Below are 16,756 nucleotides of genomic sequence, written 5' to 3'. Positions count from 1 at the left end.
GATTCCTGGGTCACATGGTAAGTCTATTCCTAGTTTTTAATGTATTTATTTATTGTGGGGGAGGTAATTAGGTTTGTTTATTTATTTTAATGGAGGTGCTGGGAATTGAACCTAGGACCTCGTACATGTTAGGCACACACTCTACCACTGAGCTATACCCTTCCCCTATTCCTAGTCTTTTGAGGAATCTCCATACTGTTTTCCACAATGGCTGCACCAACCTGCATTCCCACCAGCAGTGTAGAAGGGTTCCCTTTTCTCCACAGCCTCTCCAGCATTTGTCATTTGTGGACTTTTGAATAATGGCCATTCTGGCTGGTGTGAGGTGACACCTCACTGTAGTTTTGATTTGCATTTCTCTAATAATTAGTGATATTGAGCATTTTTTCATGTGCCTATTGATCATTTGTATTTCTTCCTTGGAGAATTGCTTGTTTAGGTCTTCTGCCCATTTTTGGATTGGGTTATTTGTTTTCTTCTCATTAAGTCATATGCTGCTTATATATTCTGGAGATCAAGCCTTTGTTGTTTTCATCTGTTGCAAAAATTCTCTCCCATTCCATAGGTTGTCATTTTGTTTTGCTTATGGTTTCCTTTGCTGTGCAGAAGCTTGTAAGTTTAATTAGGTCCCATTTGTTTATTCTTTTATTGCTATTGCTTGGGTAGACTGTTCTAGGAGAACATTTCTGAGATGTATGTGAGATAATGTTTTGCCTATGTTTTCTTCTAGGAGGTTTATTGTATCTTGTCTTATGTTTAAGTCTTTGATCCATTTTGGGTTTATTTTTGGGTATGGTGTGAGGGAGTGTTCTAGCTTCATTGCTTTACATGCTGCTGTCCAGTTTTCCCAACACCATTTGCTGAAGAGACTGTCTTTATTCCATTGTATGTTCTTGCCTCCTTTGTTGAAGATTAGTTGACCATAGTTTGTGGGTTCATTTCTGGGCTCTCTATTCTGTTCCATTGGTCCATATGTCTGTTTTTGTACCAATACCATGCTGTTTTGATTACTTTAGCTCTATAGTATTGTCTGAAGTCTGGGAGAGTTATTTCTCCAGCCTCTTTCTTTTTCTTCAGTAAATCTTTGGCAATTCTAGGTCTTTTGTGGTTCCATATAAATTTTATTATGATTTGTTCTAGTTCTGTGAAATACGTCCTGGGTAATTTGATAGGGATTGCATTAAATCTGTAGGTTTTTGATGGAAAGACCTTGGCGTTACACAAAGAAAAAGAATTTTAATGTTTATATGTATGAAGAAGGATATCCTAAGTTATAAGCCTCGGTTTCAGAAGGCAGGGCAGGGACTGTTAGTGTCAATAATAATAAAAGGAGGGGGAGACTTGTGCTTTAGTGTCTTGAAAGTCCTAAGGGCCTGGATTACAAGGCAAATAAAGCAGGTAAATAAACCATCAACACAGTGACTATTCCCAGAAGGGCGGTGGGAATGTAATGTCATGCTGAAAAAGAGCACTGAGAAGGCTAATGCATTTATAGGCTGCTTGCTGCCAACAACCTTTGGCATAAAGCGCTTGTATCTTCTAAGTGCCTATTTGGCAGCTGGCAAAGCCACTAGAAGGGCATTTCCAGAATGGAACATCTGGCTCATTTTACCCAAGTTAAGTCCAAAAGTGCTCTATATTTTGTTGCTTTTTTAAGATGCCAGTACACATCTTCTAAAGAACATAGTAATAGCATATAAGATCTCACTCACACTTGATTGCATTGCCCATTTGTTAAGTAATTCTTTGTAAATGTCAGCAAACGCCAGTGCTTTACATTTCACTCGTCTGCATATCGTTTTGGGAAAAAAATTAAAGAGGAAAACTAAACAGTTTAAAATGCTTACATAAACAAGGCTACCATTTTTTTTCTATTCTGAAGCATAGATAGATAGATAGATAGATAGATAAACTTTGAGATGAATGGGTAAAGAAAAAGGGGTATATACATACAACTGAATATATTCAGCCATAAAAAAGAAGGAAATCCTGTCATATGCTGCAACGTGGGTGAATCTTGGGGACATTATGCTAAGTTAAGTAAGCCAGTCACAGAAGGATAAATACTGCATGGCTCCGCTAATATGAGGTGTCTACATTCGTCACACTCACAGAAGCAGAGAGTAGAAGGGTGGTTGCTAGGGGCTGAAGGGGGAGAAGTTGAGGAGTTGCTATTTAATGGGAGTGGAGTTTCAGTCATGCAGGATGGAGACGTTCCAGAGATCCACTGTGCAACATCGTGCTTAGAGTTAATAATACTCTAACAAAATAATACTCTAATAATAAAAGTTGCTAAGAAGGTAAATCTCATGTGTTTTTTACCACAAAGTTTTTTTTAATGGATGAGTTTTGGCTTCCTGAAACTACGTTGAAAGTTATGAAAGATTTGTGACTTTGTTTTGTATCATTCTTTTCCTGCAGAATACATATAGCCTCATCAATTAGGTCTTGGGTTGCCAGAACCACCTGAGGATGTTAATCAAAAACAAAAGTTACTGGCAGCATGTCTGAGCCACAGAGACCTGACAGGAGAGCTGGAGGGGAGCGAGCTTGGAATAAATCAAAAGTTCTGGGAGTTCTGGGCTGCAAGAACCACAGGAGGCCAGTGTGGTCCCCACAACACTGTTGCCCCTTTTTTGACTGTTCATCCACTGCCAAAAGAAGCCCCACATGGACAGTTGGCAGTCTTAGCTACTAATTCAGTAGAAGCCTCACGAAGTTCTCTAGTGAAAGCATTTCTCCCTTGGATACTAAAACCTTTACATCAGCAGAGTTCAGAGTCACAGGGATTAGAAGCAACAAAAAATTTTAGTGACTCATTAAGTGTAATTGTGAGAAGCACCATCACCTGACTTTCACCCTTTGTTTCCCATAACACAGCATCTATTTATGGGGGGGAAACACCACCTACTCTGTTCCTCACCAGCTTAGAATGTGTACATTCTGAAGGTTCATGTTAAAATCTTACAGGGTGTCAACTCCTGGACATGGGCACAACTGAATCTTTTTCATTTTTAATTGATGTATAGCTAAGTTACAAGGTTGTGTTAGTTTCAGGTGTACAAAGGTAATTCATATGTATGTATATACGTATATTTTTTAGATTCTTTTCCATTATAAGTTATTACAAAATATTGACTGTAGTCACCTTTGCTATACAATAGATCCTTGCTGTTTATTTATTTTATACATGTTAGTGTGTATCAGTTAATATAATTGAATCTTAGTAACCCATTCCGCAGTTTTATAGGACTATGCCTCTAGGTAGTGACATTATAAGATCAATGAATCCTATGGCATCAGCCCATTTCCTTGTCTGTTCCTCTGTTAAGTGAAACCTTTGGTCTGTAGCAAAGTGTGGGATACCATGACTTTGTATAAGGCATTCCATAAGTTCATGGATGATGGTGAACCTGAGTCCACATTAAATGTCTGTTATAGAGAGGGCATATCAGTGTCCCCTCTGTGATGATTCTCCCAGAGCAGGGTACCATATCCAAGGTGCCAGTAACTGCTGAAAAACTGGGTATTAGTCAGTGACAGTTGAGGTAAAAGAAAGTCTCTGTTGAGCCCTCTCCCAGCCTCCTACATGACCATTTTGAGTCCAGACTGGGGTATAGGACAGGACATTTTGTTTCAGCAATTATTAGGAGCTCCTTCAGAGGGGGCTTTAAGTGAGTATTCACGTAGGATACAGTATTCACATACTCTAGACCCATCCGCACATCCCAAACCTCCTTACTGTCAGTCTTCTGATCTTGTTTTTTCCAACATGCCCAACCCTTAGCCTCTGCTCACGAATTGTGTAGACACTTACCTATGTCTCTTCATCTCTTCCTCTGGAAAAAGCATCGCTAGAAGTTCCACAAATGGAAAGGTTCCTCTTTTCCACTACTGAATGGGGCTGACTGATGCCAGTGTATTATTTAGAGCCATCTGTAAGGCAGACTTGAATTTTTTTCCTCTTTGATTATAGGGAAATCCACATAAGGCCATAGGTTGAGCGGGTGCTGCAGAAGTAGACATGCTGGGTGTGTGAACCTTGTTACTTCAGGTGCCCTCTGGTCCCATCTGCCTATATGTAATGACTTCTGCTTGATGACAAAGTCCCAGCCTGGTGAGTCACAGGACACCTAGCTCTTGAGGAGCTCTCAGATTTCACAGTCACCTGGTGTTCTGGCATTTGGTCTCTCTATCAAAGCCAAGTTTTAAGGCAAGAACTATTTCTCAAAAGTGTAATAGCTCTTGACAAAAAGGGTATGACTTTATTATAAGATGGCACACCTGTAATTGTCCAGTGGAGCCTTCCCCAGGCTTGATAGAGCATCCCAGTCTGCTCAAGGCACTTCAGGCAGGCACCATTTGATCTGATGACCCTGGTGGCAAAGCTTCTTGCGTTGTAGCTGGGACCAGCTGAGGGGATTTCTCTTTCTTTCAGCCCCATTAAAGCTAGAAGTTGTTGGGACTTCCACTAAATGGGTCAGAGAAGCACATCTAAATAGAATACATTTCCTTCAAAACCCAAAAAGACCCATCAAGTATTAGGCTTACTTTTCGTTAGGGAACGTAATCTATCTTGTCGTCTCTTGAGAGTTTTCATCTGCATGCCCGTGGTTAAAGGACCTCCCTCCCCCAAGACACTTCATAAACATCACTGGCATTAGCCAGTGTTTTCATGGGATGTATCTCTAGAATGCATACAGGTATATTTAGCTTATCCACTCTCCTCCAGGACTGACATGCTCATAGCAACTCAGTGACCTTGTTATGAGAACATAAGGATATACTACTAGTACATCTAATATCGAGCACCTTTCGTTTTTTGCAAACTTCCTCACTCTCTTGGCCATTTCTCCTATTTCCCCAACAGCTGTGTCCATGGCTCTTAGCAGATCAACTATTCATTTACTCACTGAGACTCAACCACTGGGTATTCAGTGATGAGCATAGACGTGGTACCTGCCTACCTCTCACAGTTAGCAAGCCAAGCTGATGAATCCAGAAAGGAGGAAAGGAGGAGGAAAGGCTGCCATGCAAGAGTTCTAACCTTGAACAGTGATAATGCCCAACCTGAGAAACAGACTCTAACCAGACAGAGCAACCACGTCTCCTTCTGTGGAGGAATCAAGTAAGAGGGCTGAAATGTTCCTCCATTTCTCTTGTGGGGAGAGGAAGGTTGAATGAAAATTCCATTTCTTTCCAAGGTAGAAGCCTAAATGTGAAGAAAAGGGAGAAGAATTTCTCATGATTACCAGCAGTATTCTTGGCAGTGCCAAATATAACATGGAATTATATATAATTAATTCATAGTGACACCAGACTCCCTAGTTGAGTGATTAGCCCCAGAAACACTGGATGTTGGACTGATACAGAGATAGAGTGAATATGACAGAAGGGAGAGGAGCTGGGGATTGAGATATTTCCAAGAGAACAGTCATAATGATGCTCATAGAACTGAGATATGGAAGGGGGTAAAGATGGAAGGTTATTAATGGGTAGAAAGTGATAGCGTTGGTCATTGGATTACAAATCTTCATGAAATTAAAGAATTATCACAGTAAAAATAGGCCCTTGGGCTGTGAGATTTTGATCAAAAAGTGGGCTGTAAATTTGTAGTTTGGGAGGTAGTAAATGTCTCTGATGATTTAAAAAAAAAAAAAGGAAGTGGATGAGAAAAACAGAGTGGCGGAGCAAGTTCATGTGAGTTGAGGAAGTCAAGAAACAGATGACATCAGACAGCTCGTCCAAATGGATGCTGAAATCAGTGAGCAGAATGATAGGAATTGAGATAGAAAAAGCAAAGTACTAAAATCTTCAGTATATTGAGAAGGACCAAGAAGTTGGCAGATGACAACAGATCATGGAGCCAGATGGCACAAGCCTCAGAGGAACAGGGGATTTTTTGACATCAAGAGTTGGGAGAGAACGATTATCTGGAAGCGGCACTGGGGAAGTATAAGCCCCTTCATTCTGGTCTTACAGAGTGAACAACACGGGTGTGCTTCAGGGGAAGCTATATTCTCAGGGACCAGCACGTTTCAGTTAAGACAATGAGTTGGAGAAAACAATTTGAGAGGAGATTCTTTGAAAATGGGGTAGGAGTTGCTGATGGCATAGCTTTCAAGGTCTAAAAGAACCAGCAGTTTTATAATCAAAACCAGGTCTTCCATTTAGGAGGGACAAGGGGTTGCTAAGAGCTTGTGACCCCAATCCCTGTCCTCTGTAATTCACCTTCCATCACACCACCATCATGCTGGATTTAGGGGGTTCTTGCTATATCCTCTGTACCAGTTTTGTCAGAGGGTAGTCTTATAACTCTTAATTCTCCAGTAACACACCTGAGACCAGATTGGAATCCATTGACTTATTTCTCCATTCTCTTCTTCCCTTCCCTCCATCTCCCTCTACCTTAGTGTTTTTCCTTTGCTTAAATCGTCCATTCATTCAGTGAGACTTTCAAAGCCCAGAAAAAAATAGATATGACATAACATGCAACAAGATATTGTTGCTTATAAAGAATTGTTACTCATCATTCTTTACAACTTTTTTTTTAATTGAAGTATAATCAGTTACAATGTGTCAGTTTCTGGTGTAGAGCACAATGTCCCAATCGTGCATAAATATACATATATTCATTTTCATATTCTTTTTCATTAAAAGTTATTACAAGATATTGAATATAGTTCTTTACAATTCTTGAATTCTTTACGAGGGGCTTGCCTACCTAGTTCTTTCAGGGTCTATTTCCTGCTTTCCTATAAAACCTTCAAGACCTCCAGAGACCTAAGTGTCCCAACCCAAGAGAGGAAGTTCCAGAGAAGACAGATGCTCCCTCATCACCTCTGTAAGACCTGCCTCTCGAGTTTCATTCTTCAGTCTTGAAGGCCTGTCTTCCCCTAAATAATTGACAGCAGGGATGCCCAATTGGTTTAGGGAAAACTCTACCTCCTAGGACAACTAATTCTGCATCTGAAGCTTAACCACATCAGAATTCTAAACCTAATATCCAGACACAAACTGGAGATCGAGTTACAGTATAGAAAATGGCAGGTGTCCTGTTGAGATCTCTCATTCCAACTAGTTATTTATAAGTATATTGCATATATTTTGCTATAATTTTATTCTATAGAATGATTTGCTAACTGTTTTCCAAATATATTTTCAAAATTAAATAAAAGGTGCTAAAAAAAACCCATGGCATTTCCTACAGTATACAAGACATGCCTTTGCCCAATAGACAAGCATTTCAATGTTGAGTTTTTAACCACAGAAGCATGTTGTTTTAAATTGCACTAATGGTAAATTAATTGGGCAGGGAGGGAGTAATGCAGACTTGGTGCTGAGTAAATTAAAGCTTTCAGTCTAATAACAGCCTTAATTAGGTTCCTCTTAAGGCACTGCACATCTGCCTAAATTCACATGTAGATGAGTAGCAGAATAATAACAAATTAATTATCCCTCAAAGTTAAAAAAAAAAAAGCAACAACGTAAATGAACCGCATTATTTGCAGCCTGCCAGTGATAGTGGGAGGTTTTTCTAGTCCCTGAGAGAAGTTTCTGTAAGTAGTCACTTGAGAATCTCTCCACTAGATATTCTGAGAAGGGGAAACAGAAGAAACAGAAAGGGGAGGTAAACTTTCTTCAACAAATTGTACTTGTGGTATCGAGTCACTGAACTGAGCTGTGATTTCAGCAATAAGGATAATGAAGGTCTGCAAAAGTTGGAGAACACCATATAACCCACTGGCCCTCCGCAGAGATCTTTCATGCCTTAGGCAAGTAACTGAAGACCTTGCTTAAGGATGATCTCAGTGCTTCAGACCACTGTCAACTTGGAAACTGAGACACATACACGATTTCTGGCTCACACAACTTTTAACACTTTCCCTCTCCAATAAGATTAATTAATGCACTATAACAAGTATTAAATTACATCCTTCATTTGCCAGGCGATATGATTGTTGGATACATAGACAAACCATGTTGTTTGTTTGGTGCATTTTGTTATTTTTTTACTTTTTAAACATTTTTTTATTGAGTTATAGTCAGTTTACAATGTTGTGTCAAATTCCAGTGTAGAGCACAAGTTTTCAATCATACATGAACATACATATATTCATTGTCACATTCTTTTTTGCTGTGAGCTACCACAAGACCTTGTATATATTTCCTTGTGCTATACAGCATAATCTTGTTTATCTACTCTGCATATGCCTGTCAGTATCTACAAATTTTGAACTCCCAGTCTATCCCTTCCCACCTCCCTCCCCTTTGGCAACAAAAAGTTTGTGTTCTATGTCTATGAGTCTGTTTCTGTTTTGTATTTATGTTCTTTTTTGTTTGTTTTTTTTTTTTAGATTCCACATATGAGTGACCTCATATGGTATTTTTCTTTCTCTTTCTGGCTTACTTCACTTAGAATGACATTCTCCAGGGACATCTATGTTGCTGCAGATGGCGTTATGTTGTCATTTTTCTGGCTGAATAGTATTTCATTGTATAAATATACCACTTCTTCTTTATCCAGTCATCTGTTGATGGACATTTAGGCTGTTTCCATGTCTTGGCTATGGTAAATAGTGTTGCTATGAATATTGGGGTGCAGGTATCTTTTTGAAGAAGAGTTCCTTCTGGATATATGCCCAGGAGCAGGATGACTGGGTCATATGGTAAGTCTATTCCTAGTCTTTTGAGGACTCTCCATACGGTTTTCCACAATGGCTGCACCAACCTGCATTCCCACCAGCAGTGTAGGAGAGTTCCATTTTCTCCACAGCCTCTCCAGCATTTGTCATTTGTGGACTTTTGAATAATGGCCATTCTGGCTGGTGTGAGGTGACACCTCATCATAGTTTTGATATACATTTCTCTGATAATTAGTGGTATTGAGCATTTTTTCATGTCCCTATTGATCATTTGTATTTCTTCCTTGGAGAATTGCTTGTTTAGGTCTTCGGTCCATTTTTGGATGGGGTTGTTTGTTTCTTTCTTATTAAGTCATATAGGCTGCTTGTATATTCTGGAGATCAAACCTTTGTCAGTTTCATTTGCAAGAATTTTCTCCCATTCTGTAGGTTGTTTTGTTTTACTTATGGTTTCCTTTGCTGTGCAGAAGCTTGTAAGTTTAATTAGGTCCCATTTGTTTATTTTTGCTTTTATTTCTATTGCTTGGGTAGACTGCCCTAGGAGAACATTTCTGAGATGTATGTGAGATAATGTTTTGCCTATGTTTTCCTCTAGGAGGTTTATTGTATCTTGTCTTATGTTTAAGTCTTTGATCCATTTTGAGTTTATTTTTGTGTATGGTGTAAGGGAGTGTTCTAGCTTCATTGCTTTACATGCTGCTGTCCAGTTTTCCCAACACCATTTGCTGAAGAGACTGTCTTTATTCCACTGTATATTCTTGCCTCCTTTGTCGAAGGTTAGTTGACCAGAAGTTTGTGGGTTCATTTCTGGGCTCTCTATTCTGTCCCATTGGTCCATATGTCTGTTTTTGTACCAATACCATGCTCTTTTGATTACTGTAGTTCTATAGTATTGTCATAGACAAACCATGTTTGACCCTCAAGGAGCTTTGAATTGAGAAGGAGACATACCAGCAAATCCAGTCAGCACATTATGAAAATGGATATAACTATAATGGCAGTATGCCAGAGGTTCAGTGGAATTTGAGAGAGAAGCATCTAAGAGAGGTAAAGGGGGAGAGTTCAGTGACAAGGAAGGCTTCTTGTATGATAGGATTTTTGAAGGGGTAGAAGACATTCTCAGTAAAGAAAACATATGTCAAGACAAGAAATATAAAACAATATGGCCTTGCCACCTTGCCTCCTGATCCAGTCAGGAGACAAAGGGCACCCTTGGAAGGGTAACTGAAAAGAGTTTAATGAAGTGATTATTTCCAGAAATGCAGGCTAGGTCAGGGGCAACAACAAAGGATGGTGAAGCATTCGAGGACAGCAATGGTGGGAAGTCATTAAAGACCTGGTGAGCAGGGACAAGGAAAGGGAATGGGACTGCCAGAACCTGGTGGAAGCCATGGCCATGGAAGAGGGGCTGCCCAACAGGAACCACAGCCAGAAGCCGAGGAAACCACCACCGCCAAGCCACAGCCTGGCAGAGACGAGGGGAGGGGTAAATACCTCACTGGCCTCCAGTCTCCAGCAGGCCCCTCCCACCGGCTGAACCCCATCTCAGCCAGAGGGGAAAGGAGTTGGGGAAAGCTTTCTGTAAAGGTCACTTCCTGAGGCCCAGAGAGCAGAGACTAGACCCGGAGAGGCAAACAGTCCCTTAGCACAACCGATTCACATCCCACGTCTGAACAGTTTCCTGCTCCTTGAATTGGTACAGCCCAGGACTAAACCTGTAACTCACGTTAGAAAAGTTTGCTCTTGTTTCTTCTGACAGAGAGGGAAGCTCATTGGCTTAAATGACAAGGAGAGGTCATTAAAGTCCGGTTTGCTGTGTAACCTCTGCCCTGCACCAGATCTTTCTACTTTAAACCTCAATAATGTGATAATTATTCTATCAGATATTTTAAAATGAAAACAAGTACTCCTGAGTGTGTGATGACATACGTTGTAATTGTCTTTCTAAAAACAACTCCTTTAACGTTGTCAAGTGGATGAAACTGGCTCGCGTATTCGTTTCACAGAATTTTTTTTTGTACTTAACGACATCCCATATTTGACTTATAAACTCCAGTTAAATCATATTAAGCTATCTTTAAATTGTATTATGGTGCTGCATTGTTTGAAGGAGGGAGAAAAGAACAATTTGTCCTTTTACAACCCTTTTTTTTTTTCTATTTATTTTTCAGATCAATAACTCGATCTTATTACCGCAACTCGGTTGGTGGATTTTTGGTATTTGACATTACTAACCGACGATCTTTTGAGCATGTGAAAGACTGGCTAGAAGAAGCAAAAATGCATGTACAGCCATTTCGGATTGTGTTTCTGCTGGTGGGACATAAATGTGATTTAGCCTCGCAACGTCAAGTCACAAGGGAAGAAGCCGAAAGACTGTCCGCAGACTGTGGGATGAAGTATATAGAAACCTCGGCAAAAGATGCTACAAATGTAGAGGAATCCTTCACCATCTTGACAAGAGACATCTACGAGCTTATTAAACGGGGAGAAATTTGTATTCAGGATGGCTGGGAAGGGGTTAAAAGCGGTTTTGTTCCAAATACCGTGCATTCTTCTGAGGAAGCAGTAAAGCCCAGGAAAGAGTGCTTCTGTTGACTTCAAACATGCCAAAGAACCAAGAACAAATTGGGTGTCATTTCAGGAGAAGTACCAACATTAACCACAGAATGATGTGACAAAAGCGTTTAAAAAAGTCATAAACCCATGCTAACACTATTTCGTAAGGTATTTGATTCAGAGCAGTATGCTTACTTGTTGAACTACCAGATTGGTATTCGGCTAAATTATCAGGCAAAGCAGACAACTTGCTCTTGAAATTGGAGTGTCTACATAATTACCTCCACTCTCACTTTGCTAGCATATAACTGACCTTAACATCCAAATATGCCAATATTACTCATCTTTCTCGACAGTTTGAAATGGGTGTTTTGTGCACATATATAATCTGATTGAAAAGATTTTTATCAGGAATTACATTCTCTTGAGTTAATTAATTAATATTAAATAGTAAAGTGGATTTAAAAGTGCACTGTTCACTTACAAAATAAACAATCTCAGAGTTATCAACTAGGCCTAAAGTAACAGTTCCTTGTTAAAGGTACCAGGTTTTAAACCATCCTCTGAAACATTTATCCTCTCTTAATTTTGCCTGGACATAAGAAGATAAGTTTTTTACTCATTTTTGTTCTCTGATTTTATTGCTCCTAAAATTTTTATGTTTTAAAAGGTGTCTAAGGATCCAAGCAAAATGTTTTGCTGCAAATATTTGTGAAAATAAAAATGAAGGACCACTGTCAGGAAATGTTCTGTTGTTACAGTAGACTGTCCTTATTTAGACAAGAAAAACAAATGTATATGCTGATATTGTCAAAGAAAGTAAATTCAATTCACCTTGAACTATTATCAGAATTATCAATATAGGTAAATATAGAATGTTTCTAGTAATAGCTTGCTTTGTCCAAGTAAATTTCCGAATTGCCCCATTTTCAATACAAGGAAAAGTGTAGAAAAGATTTTTCTGAGTGAGAAAAATTGGCTAGATGTTTGATATATTTAGCATTCAGATTTTCTTTTACAATCTCACCAGTAAAAGTAAAGATAGAATCATGAGTTAAGGCTGTCAGATAATGTTTGAGTTTCCTAATTTTTAACTTACTGATTAAATTCCCCACCTTGAAGGGACATTTTTATCACAATGTCAAATATTTTATAATGTACGTTTCTATTCTGATCTGTAAACCATCCCTGATCCCAAAGAAGCACCAAATGAAGCTGCGTTTTTGGAATCATGAGTTCTTTACTGTTAAACTGTAGCTCCTTCATTTGTCTGAAAACCAAAGTGGTATGTATAGCAGAAGAAATTGGAAAACCTGGGTTCTAAGCTTGCCTTTGCTCTCCAATATTTGTACATGTGTAAATCACTTAACCTCTCTCTAAACACTAGCTTTCTTATCTGTAAAACAAGGTTAATAACCCCATTTATTTTATTTCATGGAATTATTCTGAAAGTCCAGTGAATTATGTAGAAAAGCTTTGTAAATCAAGCAAGTATTGTACAAATGTGAGCTCACGAGCAGCTGTTCACGGGCACACTATATTTACAAACGGACGAGAATTTGTTCTCCTGTTCTTCTCCTTCATTCTCACATAGGAGGAGAAAAGAAAGTGCACGCTTCCATGGATCTGGGGCAGTTCTTGGTTTGATGTATTTCTCTGCCCTCTTACCCTGAAACCCCGCTCCTCCAAAGTGGAAATGATGGGGAAGGAAATCCCAGGAGACTTGTTTCAATCAAAAGTCATGTTTGAATGTGGTTCTTGTGCCTCTTTGAAGTAGATGTTTAATTGTATTTTTAAATAGTTACACCTTACCTAGGTTAATGTAAGTATTTTTATAGTGCTTGTGGCGAGAATATAAATTATACCATCACGATAAAATTTGTGAATGTATTGTCAACATTTTCTTGATATCCTCAGATTAATTTCACTTGAGTGAGTTCAACCTGTAATCGGCTACATAAGAAAATACTGTCCCCTCAGATGTGACGTAGCCTAATTTTCTATTTTTACTTTTGCGATTGTAAATTTTATATTACAATTTTCCATCAGTCGGAAGTGGCATAAACTCAAATCCTGAACACTTAACAATATATTGTTTGGAGTGCAGTTACCTGTGGCTACTTGTAAAGTTAAATAGCTAAAGCATAAAATGTGATTTAACCTTCGGTGGACGCCCTTTATTAATAATAATGTTGGGGTAGGACTCATCTTCAGTCAAAGGGTATGATGTGTTCCAAGATTCAGAATAAAATTGAGGGTCAAAGAAACAAATAGGAGAGCAGGGCCCCAAAAAGCCGATACTTACCAAGATCACATGTGAGCAGAAGCAAGCCTAGAACTCTAGCTGTCCATAATTACACCCTGGTTGGTATCCTTTTTCATTACCGTGCTGTGTCAGCGCATGTATGTGTGTGTGTTGAAGATAAGGGGAAATGTTATCTGACGGCATCCGCAAAGCACTAAAATTGGGCTAAATCGTTACGGTGTCGTAGAGGAGCTACTTGTGGTAGAACAGTACTAAAATGTGCGGTGACTACAGAAATACGAGTTCTTATACCAGATTGCCAAACGTCTGTGTAACCTTAGCCAGACATCTTTATCTATTTATCTATCTCTGTGTATAAATAAATAGCTGACCTATTTTCTTACACATCATTATAGAGAATACGGCTAATAATGCCAATGTAGTGAAAATAATTGCTCCAGACAAAACATTTTGACTTAGGTTCTTAGAAGTCAGATATGCTTGATTTTACATGAAAATTCTTTCATCTAAAATATAATTTAAATTTAAACATTATTTAAAATTTTCAAAATTTAGAACAAATGAATGATGTAACTAATTACTAAATAGTTTAAATGTGATTAAAAAGAAATTAAAGAACTATCCAATCATATAATAAACTTGTCCCTGACAGAAACTGCTCATTTTGAGCTGCAAAAACACTTTCAGGGCATGTAGTGACGTGAAGTTTCATTTGATGGTAAGCTTAAGCCAAAATGATGATGTAATCAGAGTGCTTTTAAATGTGGCCTTTATGTACATTAATAGTAGCAAACAAGATTTTTTTGAGCCTGGAAACTTGAGAATTTACTCTGGGTTTCCAGCAGTCGCAAAGCACTGTATTTTTGTTTGTTTGTTTATCTGTTTTGTTTTGATTTTTTTATCTTTTGGTGGCAACAAAAGCAGCCCTTTCTATTATTGTTAAGATAACTTTGGCAATCTTTTCACCCAACTTTACATCATTGAAAAACTGAATCTATGGATTAATAAAATCATATTAGGAGTGCTTTTGTCAGATTTTATATTGCCCTTGGTTCAGTTAAGAACAAAGCTTCTTTTGACTTAAAAGAGTGCACTATACTTGAATAATTTCCTTAGTTGTGACGTAGTGAGAAGGGTTCAAAAGACTAAAGACCCATTTGATAAGCAAACTCATTCGTTCCCCAGTAACTGCCTGGAGAGATTTAGTTGGAAATACAAAGGAAACGTGTAATCACTAAGAAAAAATTAATGAAAAACTATAAAGGCTTTAAAGTTAGATCCTTGGTATTTTAAAATAGCAGAATGCATTCCCAATTAGAAACTAACTCTTGGATATTCCATAGCTGATAAATAGCCATCTCTGCTTCAGAATCTTTCTAAATTCAAGTGTTTTCACTAAACTTTACTGAGCAACTGATCTTTAAAATAACTATTAAACTGTTCTCCTGAATCTGAATGAACTGCTGCATGACTTGGTATTCCTAAAATCTTAAAAGCACCTGAATGATGAGCTGTGACAATCTAACCAATTATTACATCATCTAATTCACTTACTACACATAATCATGGTATAGAATGAATGAAGGGAAAAGAAAAAATTTAAAGATATTTTAAAAAATGGTGTTCCTTGTTGCTGTCTCTCTGGGTAAATTATTTGTCTTTTTTTTAAATATTGCCTAAAACATTGTCTTATCAATGTGACATTCAGTGACTACTAATTGATGGTTATTATGTTGAATTAATCCTATTAAATGTCGGTTCCATATATTTAATTTTAATTTATACATTCCATGGAGGAACAAACATGTTTTGCTACAGTCATCTCTTGCCATTTTTTTTAGAATGACAGCCAATGGAAGAAAGATATGGTCTAAACATTTTGAAGTATGTTATTAGTGTTATTTGATTTTAAATAATAATGAATAAAAAGAATGAGAATGAGAACTCTTATTGTCACAGGATTGTTACATTATCCGTTTTTAGTGATGCATTTTTAGTGGTGCTTTTAAAACAGCAGCAACTATTAGCTGCATGTGTGTGTGTGTATTCACAAGTGAAGTACAAGTAAGAGTCAATAAAAGATCCGAAGCTGCTTATATATTACATAATACTCTGGTGGCGCGCGGGGCAGAACACCAGAATCAAACATTAACATACAGGCAGCAAAATGTATGAATAGTCACACTAGAAAGACAAGTTTACAAATAACCAGATCAGGTCAGATTTTTGCTGCCAAATGAGTTATCAGAAGAATTTTAGATTTTCAGAGCTTTTGGGGCTTCAGAATTGCCGAAAAGGGATCATGGATATCTACTATGCCTTAACAGATGTTGCAGAATTTATGACTTTTTTGTAGTTGGTTCATCTTTGTCATGCTTCAGCCTTGCACGTAGTAGGAGCTTATCAAATTTTGAATTGAGCTGTTAAACCACACACAATTTTCTTTACTTCTGTGTCTATAACCCGTTACACATGTGAAATATTTACCACAGTGATCAGCACATAGTAAGCACCTGACAAATGTCACTTCTTATTTTTATTTTCTTTGAGCTGCTGAGTTTTAATCCAAGAAGCCAGTTTTAATCCCCATGATGTGCCAGCAACTAATTGTTGATAATGGCTATCTTACTAGGTCCCTGTAAAATGGTCATGAGTCCTTGAAATGGTCTGATTTTTTTTTTTTTTTTTTGCGTATTAAACAGGTACCATCCTGTACCTTTTTTTTTTTCCCATTTCCTTTATTTTTTAACATTTTTTATTGATTTATAATCATTTTACAATGTTGTGTCGAATTCCAGTGTAGAGCACAATTTTTCAGTTATACTTGAACATATATATATTCATTGTCACATTTTTTTCTCTGTGAGCTACCATAAGATCTTGTATATGTTTCCCTGTGCTATACAGTATAATCTTGTTTATCTACTCTACAATTTTGAAATCCCAGTCTATCCCTTCCCAGACCCCACCCCCTTGGCAACCACAAGTTTGTATTCTATGTTTATGAGTCTATTTCTGTTTTGTATTTATGCTTTGTTTGTTTTTTGGTTTTTGTTTTTTGTTTTTTTAGATTCCACATATGAGCGATCTCATATGGTATTTTTCTTTCTCTTTCTGGCTTACTTCACTTAGAATGACATTCTCCAGGAGCATCCATGTTGCTGCAAATGGCGTTATGTTGTCGGTTTTTATGGCTGAGTAGTATTCCATTGCATAAATATACCACCTCTTCTTTATCCAGTCATCTGTTGATGGACATTTAGGCTGTTTCCATGTCTTGGCTATT

General features: G+C 37.9%; 1 protein-coding gene across 1 annotated transcript in view; it reads left to right on the top strand.

Moving 5' to 3' along the window:
- Positions 1-15,414, top strand: part of RAB39A (RAB39A, member RAS oncogene family) — a 30,147-nt gene extending 14,733 nt beyond the window's left edge. The window contains exon 2 of the mRNA XM_032472291.1: positions 10,817-15,414. Within this exon, the coding sequence (XP_032328182.1) occupies positions 10,817-11,243 (427 nt within the window). The 3' untranslated portion in view covers positions 11,244-15,414. The remainder of the gene's footprint in view (positions 1-10,816) is intronic.
- Positions 15,415-16,756: the final 1,342 nt, after the last annotated feature.

The sequence above is a fragment of the Camelus ferus genome, chromosome 33 (genome assembly GCF_009834535.1).
Source record: "Camelus ferus isolate YT-003-E chromosome 33, BCGSAC_Cfer_1.0, whole genome shotgun sequence".
In the NCBI taxonomy this organism is placed as follows: domain Eukaryota; kingdom Metazoa; phylum Chordata; class Mammalia; order Artiodactyla; family Camelidae; genus Camelus; species Camelus ferus.
Note: the sequence above shows the minus strand (reverse complement) of the source record. Positions and strands in the feature narration are given on the sequence as shown.